The sequence below is a fragment of the Peromyscus maniculatus genome, chromosome 14 (assembly GCF_049852395.1).
Source record: "Peromyscus maniculatus bairdii isolate BWxNUB_F1_BW_parent chromosome 14, HU_Pman_BW_mat_3.1, whole genome shotgun sequence".
NCBI classification, from domain to species: Eukaryota; Metazoa; Chordata; class Mammalia; order Rodentia; family Cricetidae; genus Peromyscus; species Peromyscus maniculatus.
The window spans coordinates 83569575-83584917 of NC_134865.1; the positions used below are offsets into that span (position 1 = coordinate 83569575).

At 57.1% G+C, this 15343-nt stretch overlaps 1 protein-coding gene across 2 annotated transcripts; it reads left to right on the forward strand.

Moving 5' to 3' along the window:
• Positions 1–1395: 1395 nt before the first annotated feature.
• Tnfaip2 (TNF alpha induced protein 2) lies at positions 1396–13144 on the forward strand. 2 transcript variants are annotated; one of them, XM_016006449.3, is made up of 12 exons: positions 1396–1720; positions 4020–4389; positions 4636–5266; positions 6925–7039; positions 7187–7309; positions 7466–7566; positions 8173–8271; positions 8707–8830; positions 9550–9672; positions 9923–10078; positions 10182–10303; positions 11492–13144. In XM_016006449.3, exons 2-12 carry the CDS (start codon positions 4035–4037, stop codon positions 11631–11633), a joined length of 2091 nt encoding a protein of 696 aa, XP_015861935.1. In that variant the 5' UTR covers positions 1396–1720; positions 4020–4034; the 3' UTR covers positions 11634–13144. The 2 variants fall into 2 exon arrangements, with proteins under 2 accessions (XP_015861935.1, XP_006988026.1); XM_006987964.4 differs by having other exon boundaries at positions 1408–1886.
• The last annotated feature ends 2199 nt before the right edge of the window (positions 13145–15343 follow it).

Genomic DNA, 15343 nt, shown 5'->3' on the forward strand with positions numbered 1-15343 from the left:
TGGATGAATAAAGCAGAGGCCGGGTAAACTCTGGTGAGGTTGCACAGTGTGTCACGAGGCAGCCAGAGGCTGGAGGCTAGGACGCCTGGGCTTCTGTTCCTTTTTGTCTTTGGATGTAAGTGTGGATGGGACCCTAAGTTCTTGGTCTCCCCTGGGTGCCCTGTGGAGCAGAGGCAATAACCCCAGCTTGAGCTCTGTGGTGGGGCTCATCTGAAAATGTCACCCATTAGGACCACATGAGACGAGGTGGAGGTGGAGGTGGAGGTGGCTTTTATGTCTGTTTTTTGAGACAGAGTCTCTCTGTGTAGTCTTGGATACCCGGAACTTGCTATGTAGACATGGTGTTGAACTCATAGAGGTCTGTCTGCTCTGCCTCCCCAGTGCTGGGATCAAAGGTGTGCGCAACCACGCCCAGCAACCTCTGTACTTACCTTCTGCAACCTGCCAAGAGACAGGATGGAGGCACATCTTAAACCTGGCACTTGGATGCCTGGTGGTGGGGGCACTCACCTTTAATCCCAGCACTGGGGAGACAGAGGCAGGCGATCTCAGTGGGTTTGAGGCCAGCCTGGTCTACAGAGCAAATTCCAGGAAAGCCAGGGCTACACAGAGAAACCCTGTCTCAAAAAACCAAAACCAAAAAAAAAAACACCAAAACCAAACAATAAAAAAACAAAAACCCAACTGGCACTTGGACAGTGCTTCCCAGGAGGAAGAGGAAGTTCTGAGTTTCCAGGGACAACCCCTAAACATAACCCCCCACTCAGCTGCCCTTCCCTCTCCCTTCAAAGCCCGGCTTAGGCTGGCAGGGGAAGAAGAGAGGACCCAAACAAAAGATGGGGAGGAGCTGAGCTCCAAGTAGAGGCAAAAAAGAAGCTGGTGTCTAGTGGGGGAAATTCCAGAGTGAGCCCATATTCCAGGGGCCAGAAATTCCTAGCGGGTGAAGCATCCCCCTTCCTACACTACAACCCCACCCGCCCCAAGGCAGACCCTGAGAAAAGGCCTGCAGAAGGGAATCCCGAGGATCCGGACCAAACCCAGCCTGAGGAAGCTTGTCAATGGGAGCCCCGAGGAGGCTCAGTGAGGAGCGTCTGTCATCTCTGCCTGTGTGACCTCTAGGTAAAGATGAAGGCTCCTCTAACACAAGGCTTGGTTAATGAGAGGTCCCAGGACCGGCCGTGTGCCCAGCTGCCTTAGGACGCCTCCTCCAGGAAGCTGGCCTTCCAGGCTTCCATAGACTCGAAGGTGCTCAGAGGGGAAAGAGCACGTGGCCGAGGCGTTGAGGTGGTAGTGGGCGCTCCCCACACCTAAGTAGGTGCTGACTGTGTGACGCGGAACAGCGGCTCTGGGCGTGCGCCCCTGCTTGGCAGCCAATCAGAGATCGTCCAAGGACAATGGCCCCGCGTCTAGCGGAACTTGTGGCCCCCGTGATACCCTTCCCTGCGCGCGCGCGCGCGCGCGCACACACACACCCGGGCCACACTCTGGCTAGCTCTGCCACCTTTTTTCCAGGCTGTTGGGATCAGAGAAGCGACCCCGCCCCTCCCTCTCTACCGGCCCCGCCCCGCCCCCAGCTCTGGAATCGGACTGGTCCTTGGCCTCCGCCCGCGGATTTTCCGCGGTTGCGGCTGGTGGGGGAGGCGGAGCCCGGGAGGGGCCGGCGACTATTTCAGGCTGTGCCCCGCCAGGGTCAGGACTAAGGCGTCCTGTCCCGGACACAGTAAGTGACCTCCACCGGCGTGCCCCCGTCCCTGCCGCTCTGTGTAGCGTCCCCTCTGGTCCTGATCCCGAGTCTCCGACAGGACTCCCCGATGGAATGGCCCTGAGTGGCCAAGAAGACGCGGGCGGGATATTCCGAGGTCCCTTGACCTCCAGCACACCCACTGGTAGGGACGTAGAGGTTTTACTCTGAACGCCTCGAGCCAGGGACCAGGTTCCCTGCGGGCAGCACAGGGCTCTCTCCGGAGAAACGCGGGGTGTAGGGACCGGGACAAAAGCTAGGGAATCTCAGGTTCACGATAGGAAGGTCCCAGCACCCGCGGGATTCCCTGCCGCGGTAGTCTCCAGTGGGGCCTGGGCACCGCTCTCCTGTCACCCGACGAAAGAGACAGTAGGTTGCAAGAGAGTCTCTGTGGACCAGGGGCATCTAGGATTAAGGTAGGTGACACCAGCTGCAGGCATTCCACGTGCTTCTGAGCAGGCCCCTTCCTGCCTCAGTGGGTCTAGCTGGGACTGGCGCTTTAAACATCACCCCGTCGCTCCTGCTCTCTGGGGAGCCTGCAGTCACAGGGACACAGGGGACTCACATCTGGTGCCAAGTTCCTGGCTTGTGATCTTGCCACAGCTCCTGAGCAGCACTGTGAGTAGGAGGGCTCATCCCCATTTCACAAATGGCAAAACTGAGGCCTCCCGAGGAAGGGGGTTTAGTCCGAACACTGGTGAGAGGTGTCTCTGAGCCCACAGCTGGTCCTCCCTCTGGTACCAAATAGCCTCTGACTCTGAAGGGCAGCTGGGGCCAGACACTCAGGTTGGGGCTGTAGCTCCATCAGCCAGACCAGCCTTTCCGGTTGTCTGTCACGCAAATAGGATAGGTTGGCACAGGCCCTAAACACTGCATGGCCCCGAGTGGAATTCTCGGGCCTCGTGAGGTTAAGAGGAGAAGGGTCTGTCTGTTGAGGGTACCTGGGGAGGATGATAAGAGCTGGGGTGGAGGAGGCCAGGCTTCCTGTCTAATCAGGGTGCTCTACCCATGCCCCAGTTATGGGACCAGGCCCTCAGGAAATGGGCTGGACAGCCGAGCTGGTGGAGGCCGAGGGGAAAGTGGCCTCATCTGAGCCTGCAGAGTCTGCTGGGCTTGGGGCGAGACCCTCCCTCCCATCGGCTGCTTCAGTTTCGTCTCTGCGGTGGCGGGTCTTCCCACTTGTCATCTAGGGTCATTTTAGGGTCACTCCATGTCATTTCGGTGAACTGAAACTACAGCTTGGGGTGTGTATTCTTGGGGATGGGGCGGGCGGGTCACCTCCTGGTAATGGGTCACACCATCACCACAGAGGTTCCTGCCTGATTCTCCCTCTGGGCTAGTCAGGCTTCCTCTGGTGCTCCTCCTTGCTTGGACAGTCCAGATACAACAGGGCATGTGGAGGACTGAGAAGCTGGTCCTTTGAGTCAGATGTTGTGGCTTCCAGGCTCAAGCTATTGACCACAGGGTTATTTTAAGCGAAATAACACCCTTGCTGGGGAGAGACTAGATGGGATGGGCCCTCAGGAAGGGCCTAGAAACAGAAGCTTTTGTGAAGGTCATGTCACCCCATTGGAAGCAAGCAGGGTAAGGTGGAAACCAGGCAGTGAGGGTCCCACACTCAAGTTGCTGTGACTCCGGGCATCCCTGTGCCTTGCTGACATGTAAAAGGCTTCCTGGGGTCCTTTGCTCGGGGTCTGAGGTCCCCAATCCTAAGCCAACAATAGGGGACAGGCTCTCTTCTTCCTGTGGTCCCAGGACAACAGTTGTGTTTTTGCCTGTGGTATATTTCTGTGACCCAGAAGCTAGATAAGAACTGTGCAGGGAGGCAGAGGGGGGAGGCGGAGGCTGGTCTCAGTAGGAAGAGTAACCACTGCGTGGCTGTGAAATTTTTAGACCCGTTCTTGTTGTCCCAAGGAATAGCAGCCTGTGTCCTGTCTCCTCACCAGAGTCTGATGGAGTTAGAAAGGCACTCACTTCTCATGTCCCCGTTGTTCCCGCCAAGAAGCTGCCGTCAAGGGAGGCTTTACTCGTGTGCAGAGACTGTCCCCTCAGTCTGGGAGGTCCGGGCCTCCAGCCTCTTCCTTGCCTAGGGAGACAAGCTGTGGGCACTGCAGCACCCATGGCCAAGGAGGGAGAAAGGCTGAGGGCCAGGAGATGGGGTTCTGGTGGCCATCCAGGTGAACCTGATGGAGCATTGTCAGGGCTGGGAGCTGGCTGTGCGCTCAGGCCTGGGGACCATTCACACTGTTCTCCACAGGCTCTGTTTTCCCACCCGCAGGCCTAAGCCAGGGCAATGCTGAAAATGGTGACCTTCTTCCAAGGGCTTCCTGGCCAACAGTCTGTGCCGGGGACCCTGGACTTCCCTGGAAGCCCCCCAAAGCCACGCTCCACATCTGAGGCGGAACCAGAGGCCTCCATGTCAGAGGCTTCTTCCGAGGACCTGATGCCATCCCAGGAGGCTGGGATGGCCCGGGATGGGGAGGAGGAAGAGTCTGCAAAGAAGGAGAAGAAGAAGTCCAAAGGACTGGCCAACATGTTCAGTGTCTTCACCAAAGGGAAGAAGAAGAAGAAAAAGGGCCAGCCCAGATTATCAGATCCTGAGGTCCAGCCCAAGTCCAGGCCGGAGCTAGATGGTCCACCGCCCACAGGTAGGCTGGGGTCGTAGCTGGGGCTGGAGTAGCATGGTAGAGTTGGTCCAGGTTTGGGTATGGTAGGGGCTCATAAACCACTCAGCTAGGACAGTGGGCAGGGGAGACAGCTAGGCGAGTGACTAGTCTAGGAGATGGGGTTCCCTGCTCGGGTCTTGTCTGGGGCATTGGCATCCTCCCTGGGAGCCGAGCCTCCTCTTGTCCCCGGTGGGTTTGTCGGCCTAAAGGCGGGTTTCTGCACTGCAGTGGAGGAGCTCAAGGAGGCCCTGGAGAGTGGGCGGCTGGAGGCCGCGTGGCAGGTGCTGGCACTGGAGCGGGAGCTGGAGGCTGAGGCAGCGGCGAGCCGCAGGAGCAACGAAGAGCTGGTGCGCCAGCAGAGCAAGGTGGAGGCGCTGTACTTGCTGCTGCGCGACCAGGTGCTCGCGGTGCTGCGGCGGCCGCTGGAGGCGGCGCCCGAGAGGCTGCGCCAGGCGCTGGCCGTGGTGTCACAGCAGGAGCTTGAGGATCGTCGGGCGGCCGGGGCACCCGTGGCGGCCGTGCTGGTGGCCACGCGCCCCCGGCGCTGGCTGCAACTGTGGAGGGACAGTGTGGCGGAGGTGGCGGCGGAGCGTCTGGACGCGCAGCCAGCCGTGGTGCCCGAGGGTCGCTCGGAGGCCGAGACCAGGTTCCTGCACATGGGCTGCACCATGAAGGAGGACCTGGAGGCGGTGGTGGAGCGGCTGAAACCGCTGTTCCCTGCCGAGTTCAACGTTGTGCACACCTATGCCGAAAGCTACCACGCGCACTTCGCAGCCCAACTGTGCACCTTGGCGCAGTTCGAGCTGTGTGAGAGGGACACCTACTTCCTGCTGCTCTGGGTGCTGAACCTCTACCCCAAGTGAGCTATGCCAGTGGATGGGATGGGTCTCCTCTGCGGGAAGGGTTGCTGAGACTCCAGAGGCAGACGTTGTTGAGCTGAAAACAGTGTCGGGGGGTGAAGGGAGAGAGTTGGGAATTGCACCCAACATTTTGGCTTTGTACTTCAGTTTCCTGGACCTTTGCCATTCTGCAGTTGGGGAGAGGGAGGCGCAGAAAAGGAGACTTCGTCATTCATTCCCAAGGAAGTCTCCGATCTGAACAGGGATGAAACAGAGCAGGAGGGGCTGTGACAGTCGCAGCTGGACACGGGGGAGGCCAGAGCACAGGGCTTGAGAGGACACCAGGTCTGGGGGAGTCAGGGAGTCTTCTGTATTGAGTCAGGCAGGGAGGGGACAGAACACACAAGGAAGAAGTGGTAGGGAGCTGATGGTAGGGAGTGACGTTCTGGGAGCTGAGCGGAGATGCTGTGTCATAACAACCCCTTGCAAGAGAGCTAGCAAGCGTGGAGCGGCACTAGGTGCCCCTCATGGGGCAATCTCTGTCAGACAGTATCACCCTGGTAGCCCACTGAGTTCTGGAGCCCCTCGGGTGAGAGGCTGGAGTATGCCAAAGGTGGGCAATTGGTACTCAGCTGGGCCCAGCCTCAGCATCCTTTGATTGGTTCAGACTCCGTGGATCCCCAAATGGGCCTGTCATCCACACCAGCTGGGGGAGAGTGACTTGTGTTACAGGGTGGAAATGTCCACAGCACTAGAGACCAGGGATCTGTACGGATTCCTCAGACCTGAGTGGATAGTCTACAGGAGGGAAGGCCGGGCGTATAGACAGTGTGAGCAGTATGTGAGCATCTTGGGAAGTGCTGAGCCAGCCTCCTGTGGAAGGGCCAGAAGGACACCAGAGGGGTGGTAGGTGAAGAGCCAGCGGGACATAGGGAAAGCAGGCAGGGACGTCCAGGGACAGCTGGGCCCTGACCCGGTTCCTGCTAGCTTCTCCTGACTCACCAGGAAATACCAGGCACTCATGCTCCCTCCCTGCCTGGTCACCTTCCTGCCCCTGTGATACTTAGGGGTCTGCTGACTTGGGGCGCAGCTACAAAGCAGGAAACTAAGGCTAGCCTGAACATGGAGTCCAAGGGAGGCACAGTGAGACCTGTCCTGTGAGGACCAAAGTCTGACTCACATGCATCCAAACTGGGTGAAGGGCACAGAGTGGGCCATTCTTAATGTTCTAGGCAAACAAAAGGCCTTAGGCAGTGCCAGGGCTGGGCAGGTCCCCTGGGAACTCTGCAGCCACTTGAGGCACCAAGAGAGTTCTATAAGGCAGCCATTCCAGGGCAGCCTTTCCTGTTCAGCCACTAGGCTGGTCTGGTGGGAGTGGAGGGGCTGGCTTCAGGGCCAGAAGCTGTGTGCTATCTGGGCAAAAGGGGAAGCCTGGCAGCGGAGAGGTCTGGGGAACTGGTTTAGAGCTGGAGGAGTGGGGAGGTGGTGGTGGTGGCGGTGGTAAGAAGAGGCAGGATGACTCCAGCCTGAACAAAACCGAGCGTGGTCAGACCTGGGGAAGGGGGCGGGGCAGAAGATGCAACAGTGTCTGCGGCTGCAGAGTCGGGGGACTGAGCTGCTGGGGTGCTGCTGGGGTGCTGCTTGGGCTCTCTTCACGCCAGTGTCTCTCCACCCACAGTGATATTCTCAACAGCCCTAAGTTGGCAAAGGAGCTACAGGGTATCAGGCTTGGGAGCCTCCTGCCCCCGAAGCAGATCAGGTTGCTGGAGGCGGTGTTCCTGTCCAATGAGGTGGTGAGTCCAAATGCTGGGGGCGGGGCCTGGGAGGGCAGCGTGGAGACAGAAGGGAAGAGCCCCGTCAGGACACAGGATGTGACAGACACTTCCGCATGAGCTTGGTGACAGGTTTAGTGCTACCAAGACCTGTGTCTTTTCCCCTAGACCAATGTGAAGTTACTGATGACCCGAGCCTTAGAGCTAGAGTCTCAGCGCTGGGCCCGGGATGTGGCTCCCCAGAGCCTGGATGGCCACTACCACAGTGAGCTGGCAATCGACATCATCCAGGTACCTCTAACCGCCCCCTCAGGCCCATGGTGAACAGGGGCAGCCACAGCTCACCTCTGATGGTCCCCATGTTCTAGCATGCACCTCTCTCCCATGCTCTGCCCCTGCCCCCGTCTGGAGGGGCCACGTGCTGTGCTTACCCGATGCTCCCTGCAGATCGTCTTACAAGGCCAGGACAAGGCCGAGAACATCACTCCAGAAGTGGGGGTACAGATAAGACAGTTGCTACTGGTGGAGCTGGCTGCACTGCTGAGGAGGTGGGTGTGTCTACAGCACACAGGGTCCCCATCACCTTAGGGTGGGGGGATTCAATCTAAGTCAGTCCTGCCCTGCCCTTGTCAACTACAGCCCAGGGGCCTCGGCCCCTGCCCCAACCCAGAGCACCAAGAGCCTCGGGTAGGGTGACCTCTACAGGAATCAGTACTTCTGACGTCACCATCATCAAAGCTCCCTAGCAGAGCAGTTTGTAGCTTAAAAGAAGATGCACCATGAGGAATGGAGGCCCTGCTGCCCCTTCCCACGACATCCTCAGAATTAACTTGGTTTCCTCCCCCAATTCTGAAAACACCATCCACCATCAGACTGTAACACCCTTTGGCCTCCCAGTTACAGAGGGGGACTGAGGAAGAGGAGGGGCCTGGGGAAAGAAAGTGGACCCCAGAGTCAGGTTGCACCTTCTCTGGAGCCCAAACAGAGGGCTCTGTCCCTCTGGCCTCCGCTTTTGCAGCTTGTAATGCAATGTTTAGGAGCTTATGGCCCCTCCCTGGATCTTGGGGAGATCAACCACCCGCAGACTGAGAGGGAGTGGCGTCTGTGGTCCCAGTGTTTGAGCTGGTCCTGAAGATGCCCCTCTGTCTTGCCAGCTACCAGCGCACCTTTGATGAATTCCTAGAGAAGAGCAAACTGCTGACAAATTACAGGGCCAACATCATCGCCAACATCAACAACTGCCTGTCCTTCCGGTGAGAGGATTGGGCAGATGTGCCCGATGGGAGGAGGGCAGACGGGGGTGGGGGGGTGGGGGGGTGGGGCACAGAAGGGGAATTAAGGGTCACAAGGCGGTGAGGAAACAGCAGGGCTGTAGCAGCCACAGCTCCGGGGTGGGGTGCTGAAGGAGTCAGCAGGATGCAATTGATCTACTAGTTTAGCTTTATAATACATTGTGAAGCAGAAGACGCACCAAGCCGAGCTGGAGAGCTGGAGACCCGCCAGAGGCAGGAGGGAGGAGCCTGGGGTGTGGGGCGTCCATGGAAGACTTGGTCGGGATCCCACAGGGAGTGGGGGACCTGCTGAGGGTCCCAGAGCAAAGACCTAATTCAGGAAGACCAGTCCAAGGACCGCTGCCCCGTGCTGGAGGCTGGGCAGGCTGGCGGGACCTGCTTTCGTTCACTCTCCAGGACATCTGTGGAGCAGAAGTGGCAGATACCTCAAGATACCCTGAACCACATGCTGGATCCCTTGAAAGATCTTAAGGCTCATGGCTTCGACACCCTGCTCCAGAGCCTGTTTTCAGACCTGAAGGTATCAGGAACCACATTATAGGGCGCATCCTGAAGCCCGGCACAGGGGGGAGGATCAGAGAGAGGAGGAGTAGAAGCCCCTGCCTCAGGCTGTGGGAGGCACAGATGGGGAGGTGCAGTGTTGCTGGGGATGTCCAAGTGGGGACCTGAGGTGCTCTCCAGCTGACCCACCCCACATCCCGGCTTTACCTTGGCCTGGAAGGACCACAGAGCTAGGAACATCCGGAGAAGATTCACCCCCCACTCCCACCCACCCCTGCCATTCCTGCCCCAAGTTCCTGGGGCTCAGGACCTTTGAGAGCTGGATTCTATCTCCTGGGGGCCCCTTAGAAAGCAGAGGAGAGGCTCCCTGCTCAACTTCGGGACTGGAGGTACAAAGGGCAGCCAGTGGGTATGGAAAGCCCATGGGGTGACCCTGGATGACCTGGCACAGGGCTTGTTTATGCAGGAATGTATTTATTTAAGAGGGAGGCAGTGGAAAAGACCGCAGGGATGCAGACAGGCTGTCCTGGCTCTCCTGAGCCACAGCTGCGTGACCTTGGAAGAAGGGTACACACAGACTACCTCTGCTTCCGGTCTGAGGGCTGGAACCCGAAGTTAGCCAGCTCCTGGAAAGCCCTTGGGACCCTACTGGTCATGAGTGTCTATGTGAGGGTGTCTGTGCCTGGCTGCCCTTCCTTTCTGGGCGTGACCAGACATCCTGCCTCTCGCCTGTCCCAGCCACTGTTCAAGAAGTTCACACAGACCCGCTGGGCGACGCCAGTTGAGACCCTGGAGGAAATCATCGCTACTGTGGGCATCAGGCTGCCTGAGTTCTCGGAACTGAAGGACTGTTTTCAGGAGGTGAGGGAGCTCAGGAGTGGGCCTGGGCATTGGCGCTGTCTGGACGCCCCCGCTAACCAGCAGTGCTTATACCTCGCACCCACATGTGTTTACACGTGTGTTTTCACATGCACACGGGGAAGGCAGGCACCCATGCTCACACTTTTGCCTCTACGTATTCCTGGGCTTTTGCCTTGGAAGCTTTAGCCGGGGGGAGGAGATGAGCCTCCTATGGGTAGGCGTCAGTGGATGTCTCCTTCTGCCTGCCTAGGAGCTGATGGGGGCCGTGCACCTGCACCTGGTGAAGGAGTACATCATCCGGCTCAGCAAACGGCGCGTGGTCCTCAAGACCGAGGAGCAGCAGCAGCAGCTGGCGAGGCACATCCTCGCCAATGCCGACGTCATTCAGCATTTCTGCACTCAGAATGTGAGCGCACCCCACCCCACCCTGAGAGCCCTGAACAAGCCCTGCAGCCTCTCCAAGCCTGGGGGAAAGGGATAACATCCTCCAACCTTCCCTCTGCCTCCAGGGCTCCAACGCAACCTGGCTGAACCAGGCCCTCCCTAGGCTCGCTGAGATCATTCACCTGCAAGATTCCAATGCCATTAAGATTGAAGTGGCCACATATGCCACCTTGTACCCTGACTTCAGGTGAGCACTAGAGGCCCTCGGGAACTGAGGAGCTGGTGTGTCCCTGCCAGGTCCCACTGTGCTCTGAACATGCTGGGACTAGAATCCCCTCATGACCCACTCAACTGCTAAGGCTCCACCAAGGTGGGATCATAATGTCTGATGCTCAGTCTGGGGGTGACTTGGGGGCATGTGCTTATGTTTTGCACCTCCCGTTCCTGGACCTACCTGAGGACCTGGCGAACCATGGACAGTGTTCCTTTATAGGCTGTGTCCCCTGATATGAAACTTTGAATCAGTCTTGACTGGGGTTTCCGTAGCTTAGCCTAGTCCAGCGTGTGGCTGACTCACCCCACCTATTCAACCATCTATCTGTGTATATTGACCCGTATACATTCAAGCCCCCATTTGCCTATCTACTAGCCCATCCATCAGTCTCTGTACTCAGCACTCTGTCCATCCACATAGATACCCGTCTACCTATCTACCCACTTTCCCGCGTAGTTATCCATCCGTCCCTATGCTTAACCACCTCTCCAGTCTTCCATTGATCCGTCTGTCCATCCTTCCAGTTACCTGTCCATCTTTCTGTTTACCTACTCAACCACCTGTCATACACCCAACCACCCCCTACCTTCCCGCACAGATACCCATCCATCCTTCTTGCTTTCTCATCGACCCCTCTGTCCACTGACCCCATCACTTGTCCTTCTCTGCTGGGATCGCACCAACAGTCATTCATCAGCATTCTAGACGCTGGACTCTGTGCTGCTCTGTGTTCTGGGATACAGTGAAGTACAGGGCAAGCTGGGTCTCAGACCTCTTGCTGTAGCTTACAGCCTGGTGAGGGCTAACCATGATGAGGTAACCAGGCAGAAAGAGAAAATTCCAAGTTATAGTAATCGTCTTGAATTACAGGGGGGCCTGATCAGAGAGGGCAAAGCCATTTAGGGAGGTGACATTTAGCCGAAACTTGAGGTGGGAAGGAGTCGGCCACCTCAAGGATACGAGGAGAGACATTCTCAGGCAACAGTCAGTACGAAGGTCTGACAGGCTGGAGAGGGGAGGAGACAGAGGACAGGGCTGCCTACTGGGCAGAGCAGCTGGCTGCAGGTTCTGTGGCAGCGCCTGGAGTCAGGGCAGCCAACAAGGGCTGTGAGCAGGGGTGTTTGTGACCAGTGGGGCTGACAGGATGCTCTCCTTTGCCAGCAAAGGCCACCTGAACGCCATCCTGGCCATCAAGGGAAATCTCCTCAGCAGTGAAGTCAGGAGCATCCGGAATATACTGGACATCAACACAGGGGTGCAGGAGCCTTCCAGGCCCCTATTTTCACTTATAAAAGTTGGTTAACTTTTCCAAATGTCTGATGTGCTGATGAGCACGCAACGAACGTCGGGCACCACCCCGGTTGGGGATGCTCAGTGGCACTGGCACCGTGACCCATCACCAGCCTCCCACATTCTGCTGCCGTTTCTCCCAGCCTTGGCTCTGGAACAAGACCTGGCAGCCAGGATTGGACAGACCGCTGTCCAGTGGGGGCCAGAACCCACTGTGGGCCGTCGCCCTGTGAGCACGCAAGAATTTTCTCATAAATGATGGTTCATCTTGGGTGGAGTGCCCCCTACCTTCTACATTACAGTCTGTCTCCTAATGGCGCCCCCTCAGGCGGCTCTGAGTAGCCCCCCTCGAGCTCCCTAGCGCCAGTGACGAAGCCACATCCCGATTCCTTCAGCCGGTGGGCTGCCATGAGATAGAGCTGAAAACGAAGAAGGAAAAGGTCATCTTTGTGTCTGGGGCCTGGAGGGAGCCTTGTGAGATGCTGTGGCAGCGTGGCATCAGAACCACTTCCACAGTGGCCCTTGACCCTGCAAGCAGCTCCTGGTCCCACTCGGCCTGGAGGACCCACCCCTTCACTCCCGTAGGCTGCCCCTGTGTGGGTAAAGCCCAAGGCCGCCTGGGTTCTCTCAGGCCACACCTTCCCCCATGTAGGAATAAGCCCCTCCGCAGGCCCACCCTCTGAAGCCTGGGCAGGAACTCAGGGGTCCGCCAAGTGCTTGATCAGCTTCCTGTTGGTGTTGTACCATGTTTCCTCACATCCACCGAGTGGGTTTCAACCACAACTTTTCTTACAGTTCTGCAAATTGTGAACTGTGACCCAGGCTTGGAATCTAGGTGTGGTCGGGGCCCATTGCTCCTAGAGGCCCCAGGGAAAAATCATTTCCTGGGCTTCCCCAGTTTTTACATGCTACCCACATCTCTTGTCTGAGGCCCCTGTACCTTCAGAGCCAGGGATGGCCTCTAGGTCCTTCCTGCCCCCCTCCCCCAGTGTCTACTGCTTCTGGTCCCACTGTGATTTAGGACCCTGGTGATTGCACTGAATCTGCCTGGAGACTTATTAGCAGCCTTGATTCCAACTGCAAATTTAATTCCTGTTTGACACATCACCCAGTAGTCATTGGCTCTGGGGACCAGTTGGTCCCATAGGGTCTACAACTGGAAAACAGGAACTCAATTTCCCATCATGTGCCTGCTACTCCACAGACCCTGCTCCTTTCTAGCTGTGAAAGCCCTTCTTAGCACTGACCCAGCCTTGATTATTCCTCATGGTTCAAGGCTGGGATTTGAGGCTCATCCTCCAGGTTTACCCCCTCTCCCAGGTACTTGCCTTACAAAACTGGCCAGGAACTGGCCAGCATGAGCAATGCACAAAGGCCTTCATAGTTTTGTAGATGTTAGCTTGTTTGATGACATTAATGTTTTTAATAATATATTTATAGTATTGATTTTGTATGCGTGTGCCCAGGACAGAATTTAGGGTGATTTTTTTTTTATAGCTTGATATAAAACTGATTTCAAAAGTGGCTGTGGAGTGGTTTATTTGGAGAATTGTGACGTTGGGGGAGGGGCTGGGGTAGCTCTAGCTGCCTCTTCAACCTCCTGTTGTCTGCAAACCTTCTCTTCTCTGGTTCTGGTTCATAGTCACAGTCCTGGCCTCCACCCCTCCTGTCTTTTTGCCTATAAGCTGGCAGCTGGTCACCCTGAGGATGGGGACTATGGAGGGCAGGCGGAAAGGTGAAACGTGGGCCGCCACTGGGTTAACTGCATGCTTGAACTCCAACAAGAGGCTCCTGGGTTATGTACAACTGGAAGGGCGTGGTGGCCGCTGCCTCTGCACCCCAGTTCTGACCTAGGATTGGAGGCAGAGCTGAGTCTCTAGGGAAAAAAGAGGGCATGACAAACTCACCCCACAAAGTTCAGGAAGGATTCTAGGTGGTGAGGAGTTGGTGTCTCCCCTATAGAGGGTGTGTGTGTGTGTGTGTGTGTGTGTGTGAGAGAGAGAGAGAGAGAGAGAGAGAGAGAGAGAGAGAGAGAGAGAGAGAGAGAGAGACAGAGAGACAGAGAGACAGAGAGACAGAGAGAGGAGAGAGAGGAGAGAGGAGAGAGCACACGCGTTTCTGGAGAATTCCATGGGATGGAGATGGGATGACTCCCACCACAAAGTGGGAGGACAGGACGCCAGCCTTGCGCTGGTTTGAGTCTCCTTCACAGAGCCCGGGAACTGGGGCCCAAACATTCCTACCTTACCTGGGACCTTCCTGCTAGGACGAGACGAGATCCCTTGGCTGAAGATAAGGGGAGACCAAACCGGGTCAGATGATCACACAGAGTACCCAAAGTGCCGGGTTACCGAGTGGAGGATGACAGTGCCTGGTGACCCCGGTGGTTCCTGGCTCTTGGCGAGGATCAGGCCCACCTCGTCACCAACTCAAGCTGCCACTTGAGTTCTACATCAGTCATTTCTCCAGGAAAATCTCACAAGAAGCAGGATTTGCCCCAGAGAGGGGAAGTGAGTCACTGGGCTTTGGGACAGAGGCTCTGTACCTCAGGCCAGCAGGCTCCAGAACGCTGACACACGGGGAGAGGTCACTGCCTGATCCCATCTCTGCCACTGGAAGCAAAGTTCATCCACCAGGGTCCACACTGAAGGGCTCCTATCCTGGCTGCCTCCTGTTTTCAGAGGCCCACACCAACACCAAGTAAGAAAATTGTTGAGAGCTAAATGCAACAGCGTGCCTGCCGGTGGAGGTGCCTCCGGAAGGATCGAGGGGGCAACTCCAGCTGTGGATTTATGGGGGACCGGCTAAGAGAGAAGAGTGTGGCAGAGATCCCAGACTTGAGGAGCCCCTAGCACAGACCTGGACAAAAGTGGGCAGCTGGGAGCTGGGGAGAGTCAGGCTGTAGGGAAAAGGTGGAGACTTGGGGGTGAAAACAAGGCTCGGGAGGAGGTCTGCCGGGACAGGCCGGAAAGCAGTGAGAGACGAGCCGGGGTCAAGTTCATTCCAGCTGTAAGGGGAGGTGTTAGCTTTGAAGAAAAGATTTAGTGATGTAGGACCTCGCCCTGGATTCTCCAAGGACCACCGCTGCAGCCCCCAGCAGCATCCACGTGATGCTGACCAGTTCCTTGAGTTCTCAGCTCCCAGGGATGTCAGCCACACTCGCAGGGGGACACCCCAGCCCTGCCCTGATCTGCAACTGTAGCAGCTCCGGTCTCCATCACCAGGGTTCCCCCCTGTGACATAGGAGTCCCATCTCTGCCCGCCCTTACTCCTGTGACTGACTCCTCCACCTGCTGGGATTCCTGTCCTTCAACACATCACTGTGCCAGAACCCCTCACCCCTCCACGCATGTGAGTGTGGTTGACATCCCTGGGAGCTGAGAACTCAAGGAACTGGTCAGCATCACGTGGATGCCGCATTCTCCCTGCCAGCTGAGATCCCATGGTTCCTCGGTGAGAGCCTCTACCCAGCAAGCCCCTCCTGACTCCGCTGTGCTCACTCTCCAGTAGGAACCCAACTCCGTCACTCATGGTCTACACTTGCACACAGAACATAGCTGGAGAAAGCTGAGGCTGTGGTGTACCTGCTCCAACCAGATGCTGACTGTGGCTGGACCATCCTACACCAGAAATTCATAGCTCCTTTCCATCCCTAAGTCTCCAGCAACACCTGCTTTCGGTCCCTCAATTGAGTGTGTAAGTATAAAATGCTAATAGTTAGAC

What these genes read in the sequence shown, in the direction of transcription:
- Tnfaip2 (XM_016006449.3), top strand. Translation starts at nt 4,035, where the DNA reads ATGCTGAAAATGGTGACCTTCTTCCAAGGGCTTCCTGGCCAACAGTCT. An exon ending in TGTTCCTGTCCAATGAGGTG is followed by an intron (nt 7,040 to 7,186) that starts GTGAGTCCAAAT and finishes CTTTTCCCCTAG; the next exon opens with ACCAATGTGAAGTTACTGAT. An exon ending in AACAACTGCCTGTCCTTCCG is followed by an intron (nt 8,272 to 8,706) that starts GTGAGAGGATTG and finishes TTCACTCTCCAG; the next exon opens with GACATCTGTGGAGCAGAAGT.